Source organism: Varroa jacobsoni, unplaced genomic scaffold (genome assembly GCF_002532875.2).
Source record: "Varroa jacobsoni isolate VJ856 unplaced genomic scaffold, vjacob_1.0 scaffold_1104, whole genome shotgun sequence".
NCBI classification, from domain to species: Eukaryota; Metazoa; Arthropoda; class Arachnida; order Mesostigmata; family Varroidae; genus Varroa; species Varroa jacobsoni.
Genome location: NW_019214006.1, coordinates 267,222 through 281,410, shown reverse-complemented (window position 1 = coordinate 281,410; position 14,189 = coordinate 267,222). Strand labels below are relative to the sequence as shown.

The window sequence follows — 14,189 nt, the reverse complement described above, 5'->3', positions numbered from 1 at the left end:
AAACTATTGATCCACCGCCGGCGATTTTTATCGACCGTCATTTAATCCATTTCCCACTCCCAATGGATTCAATGGGCTAGAGCGCGGCGAGAAACGCAATGTTCTATCGGTTGCGAAGTTACCGAAACGAGCAACAAAAGCCCTACGACATCCAATTGTCTAACTGGAGTTTCTTGGGAGAAAGTATTTCTACATAACACGGTTATAATGAGCGCAGGGTCGTTTTGTAGTGCACCGTTAGAGCTGCCAGCCCGTTCGATAAACATGGCCAAAAAAGGGAGCCGTTGACAAAATACCCACTGATGTTTGAGGTTGTCTAGTAGTTACAACGTATTTTTTAAAATAGGTTCAGGTGTGTAACTTGGAAGCTGTGTTCGAAACCGAAAGCTTTCTGCGTTATACCTCCTTCCACAAAATACCTTAAAAAAGTAGATGGCTTTTTCGAACAAGTCACCGCATTATGTCGTAAAGTAGTTTTCAGCGTCTATGCAGACGTTCACTTGATAAAACAGTAGCTATAGTAGCATGTGCTCGCTCCTAGTGTTGTTTCCGGCTGGAATTGGAGTGTACATTCATTCTGATTCATGCGTTATCTGGCTCGTGTATCGTACAAGCAATTCAAGCTATCGAAAAATAAGAATTATTTTATGGATTTTCCGCACGGAAGGAGGCAGTGATGTCCGGCATTTCCAGCGTAGGCAAGAGAGCCTACCAATAATTCAACACAGGGTAACTTTCCGGGTTTGACACGGTACCGACTGGTCCATGTTACGAGTTGACCCAGGCTCATCCTGCTAATGGGAAAAAAACATACGTCGCAGAAAGAACTTTGCTGTCCGAACCCAACCGCGCAATGGGATACCCTTGAAATATCTATGCACCGATCAATTGGACCATTCGTAAACTCCTCGTAGACCTAACGGTATAATTACTGAACATTTTCAATGTGACTTCAAAATGTGAAAATAAGTCCAGAACCATATCATAAGAAATACACTTGAGGGCAAGTAGGACTTAAGCTTGAAGTCTCTCAACGTACTTCACTTGGGTTTCAAATAGCTGTATTGGATTTTTTCCAGAAAACAGAAACGATTTCTGAGTAAAAAATGTCTGCATCCTACTTTTGACGCTTTTTCGTAAATCGCAATGCTTGCAGACAAGCTCGAGGTGACGATTCTTCCCAAATTCAATGGATGAAGTTAGACAAGCCATGTTGCTATAGACATCTTTGCTACAGTGTCAACGGGACTGACATTTTTTCCGAGCACACGAGATGAGTTGACTCTGAGTATTCGCTATATGCGTGTTCAATACGCATGTAAAAATGGTTGGCAGCCATTAACGCGCCATTGATCGAAAGGTCGACAGAACTGTTGTTAACGGTTCCAAAAAACGTCCCTAAGACGACAGTCCGTCGCCAAGAAGTTTGTCTGTGACAACGGCATGTCACTGCCGCGATGCGATCGATCCGACATCAATGACGCCGAAGACAGTTCCAGAATTTGCATTGCCTAGATAAGTAAATCGACTGGTGGACAGGGCGCTTAGATACACGGTACACGATGACGTGGTTTGGCTTTCGATTGCACTTTGTTTTTAGCGTCGCTGTCGCCGTTGTTGTTAATTGTGACGGGGAAAAAAGTGCGCCCATACAAAGCATCCGGCCGAGCGACGCTGTGGTCCAGCTTTCGGATTAATTTGAACTAGTTTCGCTGAATGCTGCTTCTTGGCTGGAGAAACGATGCCGACTTGTTCGCTTGCAGCAACATCCTACGAAGTTCGCTATCACGACCGCGACAGATTCATCGGCGTCAGCAGCATTACCTTCAACAGTAACCCTACGTCGGCGGGAGCACCAAAATCAAGACCGACAACGGCGGCCACAGCCACAGCGCTCGTAGAACAACAACGACGAAGAAAATTGTCAAATTGTGTCTCCTTCATGTTTATCAGCCAGCTAGCCAACGACCAAACGGTAGATTAGGAGCGAAGATGACTGCCCTAACATTAATAAAGCCAAGGAGATGAAAACGGATGGAAGAAGGTATCACGAGAGAATCACGATTGCCGCCAACGACAACCGCGCCAAAAGCTAAAGACGCTCAACGCGGCAGAAAAACCCACGGCAGAAGAAGCATGTCTACAAGCAGCTTTTAACAGGCAAACGAAAACTACACACAGGTCGGCAAGCGTTATAGCCGATGGACACATGGGCTAACTCCGATTGTGCTGCGAACTGCTCTTCTATGTCATGCCAGCGTGCTGGGACAGGAGACGGCTCTTCATTCTCAAACGAGGAACTGTGTGGTGAGCTTGTTCCCTAGTTAGTAATGCGTACTCGGTTGCGAGCTGTTAGTTTAATCGTATTGTAAGCTAGGAGGCACACTTATCAACGATAAGCCGGTGGTTTTTGGCGACACAAGAACTACCTCTTCAAGATACACTTCATTCAACGACTGTTGATCAGTGTAACTGAATTAGGCGAACTTCCTGTACTATCAAAGAAGGTTTGTCTTCTCGCGGAATAACTTTTGTTGTTACTATTCAGCTTTTCTAAAACACTACGTAACGTCGTCATACTCGACCGTCATCTACCAGCAAAAGCCAGCTGCGACTGAGAAGAAATTGTACGCTCAAGCCTTTGCTGTTGATACACTGACGTGCAGACGTCACTATTATTCGCCGTTGCAAACGCTAATTCTATAACCTATTCACATAAAATACTAAGTAATAGAAAGACGATGTGCAGAATAGAAGCATTTTGTAATAGCACCATGTGCAGTAATACCGAGTAAACATGATAATAAGCGATATGTCAGGTCGAGCACTGATCCTTAATTGATTGCTGACAGACAGATCAAATTATCTTTTGTCGTCGACAGCTGATGGTCGTGCCAAAGCTTGGCAGTCGATGTGTTTATGGAATATATGTCCAACCCAATATGTGTCTACGGACAGGGCAACTATATGTGATCTATAATGGACTGTGTACATTAGGGTGGGGCAATACGGTGGGGGACTTAACAGATTCTCTATAGCAGAAAAAAACCACGAAGAAGAACAACAACATGTGTACTAATCTCTAGTATGTATATATTTGTTACAGTCTTCCGACGAGTACCTGTGACAGACAACGTGCCCACTAAGCAAAATAACAGGCAGAAAAGGTAGCAGCAAACAGAAATAGACATCAAAGCTAGAAAACAGCATTTTGCTATTTCTTTTGTATTTGACAGCGCTTCGCACTAAAGCTAGCGCCACAGATTGGCAAGGTAAACACGTCTTCGCCACTGAATAAAGGCGATCTTTGGATCTCTCCACGTAAGTATATACATTGTTAGTACTGGCATAACTATTAGCGGGTAATGTGCTGCAAACAATAGAATAGGCCGTTGTCAAGGGTCGAAGTTTTGCTATCGGCTGAGGCAGAACACAACGTCAGTGGTTCGAAAACGACAATCATATGGCGAGCTAACGTTATCCCATACTATCCAGCGAACTAAACGTTACTAGAATTGAAAATCCTCGTAATGGATAGAAAAAGACGAGTAATTTTCAATGTTCCTTTCATGATTAGTTTTGGGTCATTAATTGGACAACTTTGCTGTCTATACGCATCAGTCGGGACATAGGGTTAGAACTGCTTAGATTGGCCTTTTTTCGTGACGGTGCGTTGAACATAATGATAAATAGGAAAACGAAAAAGATCAACGAAGCTAACGATTGCGGTAATCAGGTCGTTATATGATTGCAAAGGCCACATACATTGTACTAGGAATTACACGACGTACATATGAGAGAGGTTTAACAAGCTGGTGAACCTATCGGTTCACCATATATATATTATTAGCTTTACCTAATGGAACGTTTGCGAATCATCGTCATGATGACACTGCTCCAGTTATTATCGCTATCACGACCCCAACCAATAATGGTATCACGATCAACTTGAAATCTATAATCTCCTCGTTTGGTCACCTCATTTGCCCTGTTAGCCTGGTAGGCCAGTGTAATAACGTGTCCTGTCGACGAACTTGCTATAAGTAAAAGCCAAGTCGATAGGATCCTTATGCTCGTATAAGGCCATGCTTGGCGCTGACTTTCGAAAACATCTATTGCAGCTTCACCTGGTTTTTTATATGTATCAATTATCTAAAATTTCACCCAATGGGCCGATCGGTCTGGCCAAGCCTTTCGATTTTTCTGCTCAATTTCTGTTGGATTCTCCATCGCCAGCCTGTCCTACACCTTTTCTTCAAGGCTCTAATTGCGAGATTATTTACGAATCCAGTGTGAAGTTCATGGGGAATCAATTGAGTGAAGGATGTCTTGATTAACCCGTGAGCATCAATTCAAAAGTAGGAACGATGCCAACGATTGACCTGAACGGACTGGTCCACACTGAAGGTAAACAGGGTTAAAAAAATAACACTTACGAGAATCCGGTGGGTGGCAACTAATCTAATAGATAACGATCTGCGTGGACCGTTGATAAAATTAGTAATAGGTAAGTTAATACTTCATTCTGCTACCGCTCTGACTTCACATTCAGTACCGTGATTTCTTGCAGTATTGTTAGGATTACATTTTGACAAGCCGTAAACAACGTCAGTATCGCGTTTTTGCCAATTTATTAACAGACAACTCTTATGCTTGATGATCTGTGTTCTTAATAATGCTAAAACGATCACTAGCTTTCTAAACAATCAAAGTTTGCTGTGAAGCAGGTAGAATACACAGGCAACAAAAGCGTATTTAATCAATAGATTTGATAGGTTGTTACAGCTGGCTGCTATCTCCTTGGCCGCTCAGTGGTAACTGGCTTCAAACTTAGGCCATCACCTATGGTAGGTGAACACAAGTTTGAAGCCAGGCAAAGAAAATGTTGTTGGGGCCCAGCTGTCTGAGAAAATACCTAACAGCAGTACTAGACTACGTAAATTTCGAAGTGATCATGGAATCTAGCAAGCTGATTTCGAGATTATAAGCCCTAAAATAAAGATAGGATAGCAACTCATTCCAGTTATGTTACTCCTTAGCCTTGTACAGGGTGGCAGCGGTGTAGACGGAATACCCTTCAGAGCTGTGACACGATAACTCGGACCCGCATATGGATAACTATCATATGTTTTTTTCATTTAAAATGGTCGCTAGCTGATTAACTAGTTGGGTCTATTGTGTGATAAGTCGCATGGTTCGATAATTATTTACAGGTGAGGGTTTATGTGAGAACACTACCTTCGTAGAGCCTTTATCAGTAACAATGCTTTCTATGAGAGCCAGCTCTATCAACAAATAGAACGGTTCACAAAGCATTTCTCGCATTGAATTTATCGAGTTAGTTGAGCGGACCTATATAGTGACATGCGCTGACGCACCTTCCCCAACTTTTTTTCTTTAATCGTACTATTTATATGGAGTGTATATTCCTTTTTTGACTGCCTGCTTCGCTGCTTCAAAGTCTCCCACTAGTGATCTCTTAACCGGCGAACTTTGCTTTGCTTACAGTATGGCTCGGTCATTTTTCTATTAAGTTCGAATATAGTATTACCTGTAGCAACTGCAGCCGTATGCCAAATCTGAGCGAAGCTTCGAAGAGTTCTGTTATGCAGCATTGCTTGATGAAAGACAACACCTGGCAATCATGTCACACTGTTCTCAAACGGCTGGAACATCTAATAGAATAGAGCCATTTCAAGGTACTTTTTGTCTCCTCCTACAAACAGCTAAAAGAGTTAGTTGCTTGTAATAGAACACGGACGCTTTGAGGAACCTTACCGTCATAATAGGAATGTTGAGAAGACGACCGGCACGCCTTACGAAGCGACGGGGAACCGCACGAAATTTTGCGACAAGGGTTGCAGCGGGTTCTGCAATCGATACACATACGAAACGGCACGATGTAGTGGACAACATACGCCGAAGACGCCGTTCGCTCTGTATCTATTCAGGGGGTTTAATTATAATCATCATTAAAATGACCCCTTTATCATCATTTATGTTCGTTCCTTTTTATTTGAGCGAAATTTATCCTTGCAAAAAAGTTACCTCTACGCTCAGTCATCACACTATGACTTTCGATACTATTGAGTTGTCTAAAGACGAGTGCTAATCCCCTGAATAATCTTCGAATTTTCTCATACCGATTGAGTTGGCCCATTTTCGAGGCGCGTATTACAATCAACGCTACTATATTAGGTCGAATAAGAATGCAACGTCGAGTTTTTCAAGCGTGTTGTGTCTTGTACCGGAGTAACCCTTTACGATAGGACCTACGATGTTGATGATGAAATCGGTATGAGATCAAAGACCTTCAGGTCAGGCGCAACATCTGCGAACCATAATAGAATACAAAAGACGGAGGGGAAGAGAAAAAGTAGGCTGTGGTGTCAACAAACCGCGTTGATAGGTCAGGTTTACTCATTCACATAGCTCACGAACCTATGAATGAAAATAGTGTACATATTTTGTGATAAGTTAATAGTAATTCATAAACTGAGTGTACCGGGTAGTATGCTGTGCGCGCTGTATTTTTCCCAAGAAACCGGTCGTATCTCGATTTTCGAAGCAGCGGTTCACAGACAGAAATTTTGCTGAAATTGGTCTTTAATAGACACCAGATTTCCGTTATTCTAGATCCTCCATAGGTGGGCTGCTTTGTTTCAAATCACGTTTTTTGAATAAAAGTTGAAACTTTTGATAGTGAATTTCTAATGAACTGATATGGTTAGCAATTCAGGTAGACGAACTGCGAGAAAAGATGAAATAAAATAGCATTATTTCGAAAATATAGGATGAAACTAAGTGACATTCGTTTGTCGAACATGTATCAAGACCATATCGGGCAATACCCGTCGTTTTCAATAATATATCACTCAAAGGGCGAAACACGATTTTCACCAACCTTTACTTAAATCGTGTCTAGTTACTTATTATTGCCGTATTGGGTACAAACGTTTAGTAATCCCATTATAAATTTAAGAAGTCCCTTAAAAAAAACCAAGGAACAGTGCAGCGACACGAGGCTGCGTAAACAAAGCGAAACATCCATGGTGTGGGCGATTCGTGGGAAAGCTTACTAAAACGTGATTGAACGGCAAGCTTAGCAAGGTCTTTCCTTCGATAACATCAAAGTTTCGAACTCGTAACGACCAGCAATACCATCTAGTCAAGTCTACATTTCGAGTGTAACTTTAAACACAGAAAACTTATCTGTAACGAGGACCATTAAGAGTTCAGCAAGAAACCAAGAACGTCTTTCTCTACATTGGATACAGTATGAACTACATCAAGGTTGTTGCACATTTTCACATGCAAGAGCTTTTTATACACAAGTGCAATTGAATTAACTAAAAGATAGTTTGGCCTGTATGCTCGCTTCGTAGGGTCACTTGCAACACGGGAAGTCATGTTGCAATCGACAAGCAATAGAAATGTAACCTGTCTTCGGCTACTGGATTCTTTCCGGGCCGATTTTGCGAGTGCTTAAGGCACAAAAGGTACAAGGTTTTTTGTAAGGCGACATCGGAAACCCTGAATGCCCAAAACGCCTGCAGTGCAGTGTAGCATGCCGTCATAGACACTAGGTCTCAGAAGAAACGTTTCTAGGTAGTCAATTCTCCGATTGAATTTCATAATAAAGCTGTACTAAATTTTTCAAACAGTACTTGATCTGCATTCGCGACTGGTTCTAGCTTGAACGTCCGAATAAAGTTAATATTCTCCATTGTTCCAGACACATCATGTTTCGGCTACGCATAACATTCACCATTGACTAATATTAATCTTTATAAAATCCCTGATTTCTGAGAAAGTAATGCAAGATTGATCCTCCACCAAATCATGAAACTAGTTTTTCTGCTTTTTTATTATCTCCCAACATAAACACAGCACGAATGATCTAAACGTACCCATTCCGAAGTTGCATTTTCTGATTCGATAGCTCTGATCCGCGACATCCAGATTCACGCGTCTTATCCACATAGCAGCGATAAATACACATCGAATGCGCGTCAATCATTCCCCTAATTAGCATTACGCTTATCACTAAACTTACATCTTTTCCGAGTACTTCATTTCCGCAACGTAGAACGAGAAGACGCCATAGCTGAGATAGGTATCGGTGTGGCGACGAGTCTTACGGCTAAGCTGGAGCATTTCGTGCAACTGCGCTTGTAACGGGATCACCTCCATTCCCCGAAAGAGCAGATTAATAGTTTGACAGTCACTCGTGGTGGTCTGAGTTGAGCCTACGTACTTCTTCCAGACTTCAAGCGCACGCCTGTAACCCAAACGAAGGCGACGATATTGACGACACGAATATTACCAAGTCAACTACAATATATGAAGGATATTTTCAACATAAGAGTAACACGCATCGCATAGAACAACAGTCACGACATACACAAAAGCACCCTCCAGTACATATTGAGATCAAACAAATGTTTGATCATTGCACTTCTCTTACTTTCGATAGACAGGGAGCGAATCTACAAGTAATTGATGTGGAAGGAAGTGCTATTTCCTTCCTTGGTTCAAAACTGTTCCCGCTTCAGTCAAACGTTACATCGGCTCACCTCCATTGACAGGAGCGTGTCGCCTAGATACGATAATTGTATAATGAGTATTGTATATCAACCCGTGTCTGCATTGTAGCTCAGCGTGTATTAAAGTAAATGCGGACTTCAACTTAACGACATCACTACTTCGCTCATTCCGCCTGTGGATGTATCGAGCAACAGGCATATGCTTCTAAAAGTTATTTCCAACAACGATGATATGGATGATAGCTGACTATGCACGATTAGGCGGAGCTCGCAGTCCTGAAGTACGCCTCCGTTACCACTTTAAAACAACTTATGATCTTCACCAATTTTTTAATAGGATGTGAGCTCCATTGCTCGTGTTTGACGCATAGCTTACCGTACAGCTACATCGAAGGCACAATGATGCCCACGGAAGTAATTCTGACCTTCAGCTGTGCATGCTGTTAGTCTGTATCGACAGCTGATCCCTAAACACGTAGATATCAGATGCAATCGTTATTACTGTTGTTACTTCTAACAATGTAAACACAATCGTGTATTCGGCCTCATGTTGTCATTCATGGCTCGGCGAAAGGGAAGAGAGTCGGAACTTCACCCGGGGTATAAATGATCCGCAAACGTGATCATCGGACTTGTCAATTTGTCGTTGCTGCATCGCGTGTTTCGGTTAGAATTCAGTTCTGGTAGAATTCGTATCGGCCTTGAAATGAGAACTCGCAAAATTGTCGTACCAAAATGGTTTCCATTGCGGGAACAAGGCAGAGACAAATAAATCTACTTTGTGTTCGAGACGAGCTTGATAAGGAGTTGAGACGGAAATGTGGTTGACCTCGAAAGCCGAAAGCGCACTGTGATGAAATGGGGAAGAAGTGATCATATTTTCAAGCTAGATCAGTTTTAAGTAGACTACGAATACACACAAAAGGGATTGACCCCCGGGTCGTTCTCCCCACCGCAAGAGCGGTTTAACAAAAAGAATATTGTGCGAGAATATAAAAAGCTATAATGGACGATCCGAACGAGAGCGTAATAAATCAGCCTTTGTCACTGCTACGTCACGTTACGTATTCCCTGCCGTAAAAGTCCCACAACAAGCAAGCACGTTTGTTCTCGGCACTCGTCTTTAGATTAAACGAGATGCAGTAATTCATTCCGTCACGTGTAATCTAAACAAGTAAGAAATCATCAACATGTGTATAGATGTGTCCTAATGTTTTTCCGAGCGAAAATCAATGCCAGCTGCCGGTGGATGGCTGTTCGCTATTTTATTAGATTGTTGCACAGGTAGGCCTTAGGGAAGATGATGTGAACTCTACGACAGGCTTTTGTTTTCGTAGGCTTTAAGCCTACGAAAAAAAAATTCGTGCGGGGCGTAATTCCCAAATATATTAAGCGATTTACGAATTGTTGAACTTAGCAGTCGGTACTTAATGATTGTTTTACTACAATATATTGCGTTTTATTCCTGAGGTGGATGAACAAACAACAGAGTTTCCAGGCTACTGGATGCTACTTGAGACGGTACCAGAGAAGCGCCTAACTAGTTTAACCGGCCCTTCCTCAAATCTCCAACGTGGTAATGTCTCTCGAGACGTTTTAGATGCCTTTGGCCCATTGCAATCAAAATGGTCTAGTTAGATCAACTTATGCATTTTACTGAAATGTTGGCTATGTGTATCAGCGAGACATCACAATCCCGCTAGAATAGCACAGTTTCAGACAATAGCTTTAAAACTGTTGAACTAAAAACCGCTCCATCCCATAATATATATATATATATATATATATGCTAGGTAAACTTAATCACATAGTGGCTCCTGTGTTTTGGAGCAAATGGCGGTCTAGGTTCGGGCCCCCTGCACAGTTCTTCTTTCATGCCGTGCTGGAAAGAGCCAGCCATCTGACGTACTGCCTGACAGCCTGCATATTAAACGAAAAGTAGAAATTGGCACAACAGGTGAAGTAACAAAACAAACTGTCCCCGCTACTGTCTAACCAAGCCATAGTTGACACATTGAGTTTCCATTTAGTTGTAATCAAGGGTTTGCGGGGTGATGTTTTTGTCTTTTTTTAATCTTTGATAGCTATACAGACGGCCTCTATGAATCAGCCAGTTACCTGAAGTCATCTCAATCAACTTTCTGTTGCAACTTCCTTTATCAATTCCAGTTACAATTAAGGATTAGAAGATCGTAGCCGTTATCACAAAAATTTCTCAAAGAGATTCTTTGTCGACAAGCTTTGCTTTTTCTCTATAATTAAATCTTTCGAGCTATGCAAGGTGGAGCATCTACCCCGTTAGTTGCCTTTTCACTTTCAGCGGTTCCGCCTATTTCCGCCTTCTTGGCCTGCTGCAATCTGCGGGTTTCGTGTTTCCGCCGTCTGTCAATAATAGCACATGTCTGGAGCCCAATCTCAGCCGATAGGTAGCGTTAAGGCACGAGCGGCCACGATTGCGTAGCCTTATTCATCAAGCAGAATGAGTAGCCATCGTCACTTGTGTCATCTGATGCCACCGTACCGCCTATGCCCGCTGCCTTCGACGCTCCTTCAACTGCGGGTGCATGACCTGCGCGAGGCAGCCAGACACACGACAGTGCGACGGCTCGAATCGTTCTCAGTTCGGGTCGAGCGAACAATCGCAGGCAAAGAACTAGTGGAGGAGCGGGCAGTGCTTTTACTATAGCAATGACGCCTAAAGGCAGACGCAATCGTCCGTCTAGTCCATCTATCCGTCCCGCATTGCATCAATAGCAAAACAGGTCACATGATAGGACAATGTGCGATGAAGCATATTTATTTAGACGGTGCTTACTATTAGAGAAAAAAAAAACATCAATTACAGATATTTGTATACGTCATAAAAAAAATCAACGGTGAACTCGATAAATGAAGCTATAACACGTTTCTCTAACGTAATCTCCCAACGCCTCGGATCCCATTCTACTTGTTATTATTGAGAGATCGACCGTTACAGCGAGTTTTGCTAAGTGGTCACTGCTAGTATGGAATCCATGGGAGGACAATTTTAAGAACGATTGGAAATGAATCAGTAGAGAAAGTGCTTAACGACATGGCTAGATGTGGCGATATCGTACGTGATTGTGCCCATGAGATATCTGTAGCTTGGGCTTAGAGTACAGGTGTAAGATGCCCAACAGAACGATAAGGGTGATCATACAACATCTCGATAATTATTATATGATTAAAAAAAAAAGCCCTTCTAAGGAACTCTTTCAAATGACCGTTGCCATCGGTAAAATCGCATGAACCGCATAAAATTCAGAGTTTAGTTATTCTGTACTAGCTCTCTTGATTATTATAGCAATTACACAAACAATGATTATACTAAACGCCCGTTGAATGTGTGCTTTGCCTATTTTCTCTGGTGTAAAAACGTGCAAAATTCAGATGATACCGACGGATATGTTGACCGAAGCCCCATTTCTTGCCCAGTGATGCTGAAGTTTACGATTAGGAGGCTAAAAATGATAATTGTGCATCAAAACAAAAACACAAAAGCCGATAGCAATTACACCAATTACAGAAAAACTACTTTTGGTTGACTTGTACCTTCATAAATGTACTTTATATCGTTCACATAATAAGTTTTTTTTACTTGAGCAGCGCGTACCAGGATCTACTCGTTGCTGCGTCACGACAGCTACCTGATTCCACTGGGAGCTGGGTGCCAAACACTTCAAAGAGAAATAAAATTATAATGGAAGACAAGCAAGAATGGGTACCACTAAGGTCACAGAACTGACAAGGTCCCGTTAGCTGTTTAACTAGGTGGATGATTCGAGATAGCAATCTTTTCGCTGGTTCAAGTGTCAAGTCGATAAGAGAGACCGATGTTGGCCCAGATACCGGGTACCAGGTCGCATAGACACACACACACACACACAAACAGTGTTTATATCAATGAAAAATTGCTAAATTGCATATAAACGGTTGTATTTATATCGCACATATATTTTTAGCATTTTGCCGTACACGAGCTACTCGATTTAGAGATAATCAACGGAAGTGCGGCTGTAGTAAGATTATGTTGAGGTGTTAATTCATTGCAGTGTTTTCAATGTAGATATTAGGTTCTTTTAATAAATTGTACGCCGTGCACTATTTTGCCCCAGGGGAAGTGGGCATGCCGAAAAAGAGGTCAGCCTCTTCTATAGCGAAAGCCTTTTTAGAGATGTTTACTGAACTTCAGAAATATTTTTCTACTGCTGCTTTGACGGCAAGTTTATCATACTCACAAAAGCGGCCTCTTTCCATCACGCAAGCCTATTTTGGTAATGTCCAGTGAATATTGCAGTTGTTTCCATGGCGAAATTATAATATTTCGTAGCTTTTAGACCTTTATACGGTAAAACGACCACAACAACATTCACCGAATCCTTTTAGGATCTTTTGAAAAGAAACCAACATGGTATAATAGGCCTTAAAATAAAATTAAGGCTATTGCGCTTCTATTAGTGAGTAAAATTTTTATTTCTAATCACTCTAGCCAATAGAATCAACGAGAATATTCGATTATTGATGACAAGGTTTCTGCGAAAGTTAACGAAAATGTGGCAAAAGAGACTACGCATCCGAGACCTGTCATACGGAAAACTTTAACAGACACACACACACACACACACACACACACACACACTGAGAAAAATGTAACGTAGCTACAGCTAGCTAATCCTAGCTACAGCTTCTTTTCTTTGAACTATCTTTATAGACAAAATGTAAAGTTCTTGTAGACGGTATCCCTCTAGCTCTAGCGTGCAGTTTTTTTTTTGATGAACTTGCAAACTAGTAATCTTTGTACAAAAATATATTGAATCTTTTTGTATGCACCCTAAAAGCCTTGTTGGATTAGCCTGAGCTGTATGAGTACCACGCCAAGCTCTGGACTACAACCTATTGATACTTCTTCCAAACCCATCTTATCAAGACAAATCGGTCAAACTAATCCGTAATAGTAAATTTCCTAAATTGCTAAGGCGTGATGCAATAAAACGGCTTATAGTGTGAAAAGTCGCGATTTTTTAAACTACTGAGATCAAGCCAATGATAAGTTAATCAACCTTATAATTTATAACGAATTAGATGTGTTATCTCCGTATTGTGTGACGTACTCAACTCATCCTCTACAAGTCAATACAGTGGTACATCATTAGTAAATATAACACGGGAAATTAAAGCAAATATAACTATAGGACACCTATGGACCTTTGTATGCCCAGGGTGCTTTGTTAAAACTGGGTAAAATTCTTCGTAGCGGATGAGTCTGATTTTGCCATTGTTGCTATCAAAAGCAAGTTCTTCTTAGGTTGAAGATGCATCACGTAACCGCAGGTGTTGCACAAAGTCCGACAGATATTTGAAGACGTAAAAGCCAAAAGACTCACAAGGAATAGGCGAGCACGCCGGATCACTTACAGAAACCGTTTTGAGCATAGACCATCTGGCCGTATTCGATTCATCCCTGACCAGAATATATCTAGCGCTAGAAAGACAGTCGGAGAAAGCATCAACGATTTGTCCATCACCCTAGTAATAATCCACTTTGGCGTACCAAAGCTATGCTTTTATTATTTTGTCATAACGAAGAGCACAAACGTGCAAGAACGGCGTCACGTCTGTTTT

The 14,189-nt window shown here is 41.8% G+C and overlaps 1 protein-coding gene and 1 long non-coding RNA gene across 5 annotated transcripts in view; one reads left to right on the top strand and one right to left on the bottom strand.

Annotated features, from left to right (window-relative positions):
* raw (NDT-like domain-containing protein raw) overlaps positions 1–14,189 on the bottom strand; it is a 71,332-nt gene that overhangs the window by 22,894 nt on the left and 34,249 nt on the right. For both annotated transcript variants that reach the window (XM_022844264.2, XM_022844266.2), the window contains exons 3-4: positions 8,057–8,281; positions 5,779–5,870 (exon numbers count right to left, since the gene is read on the bottom strand). In XM_022844264.2, the coding sequence (XP_022699999.1) occupies positions 5,779–5,870; positions 8,057–8,281 (317 nt within the window). The remainder of the gene's footprint in view (positions 1–5,778; positions 5,871–8,056; positions 8,282–14,189) is intronic.
* LOC111266633 (uncharacterized) overlaps positions 1–14,189 on the top strand; it is a 55,087-nt gene that overhangs the window by 15,944 nt on the left and 24,954 nt on the right. For 2 of the 3 annotated variants that reach the window (XR_015313522.1, XR_002684190.2), the window contains exons 1-2: positions 2,146–2,307; positions 3,107–3,321. This is a non-coding gene — a long non-coding RNA (uncharacterized LOC111266633). Of the gene's footprint in view, positions 1–2,145; positions 2,308–3,106; positions 3,322–14,189 lie in introns of those variants that run through there. The other variant, XR_002684189.2, reaches the window with a different exon arrangement.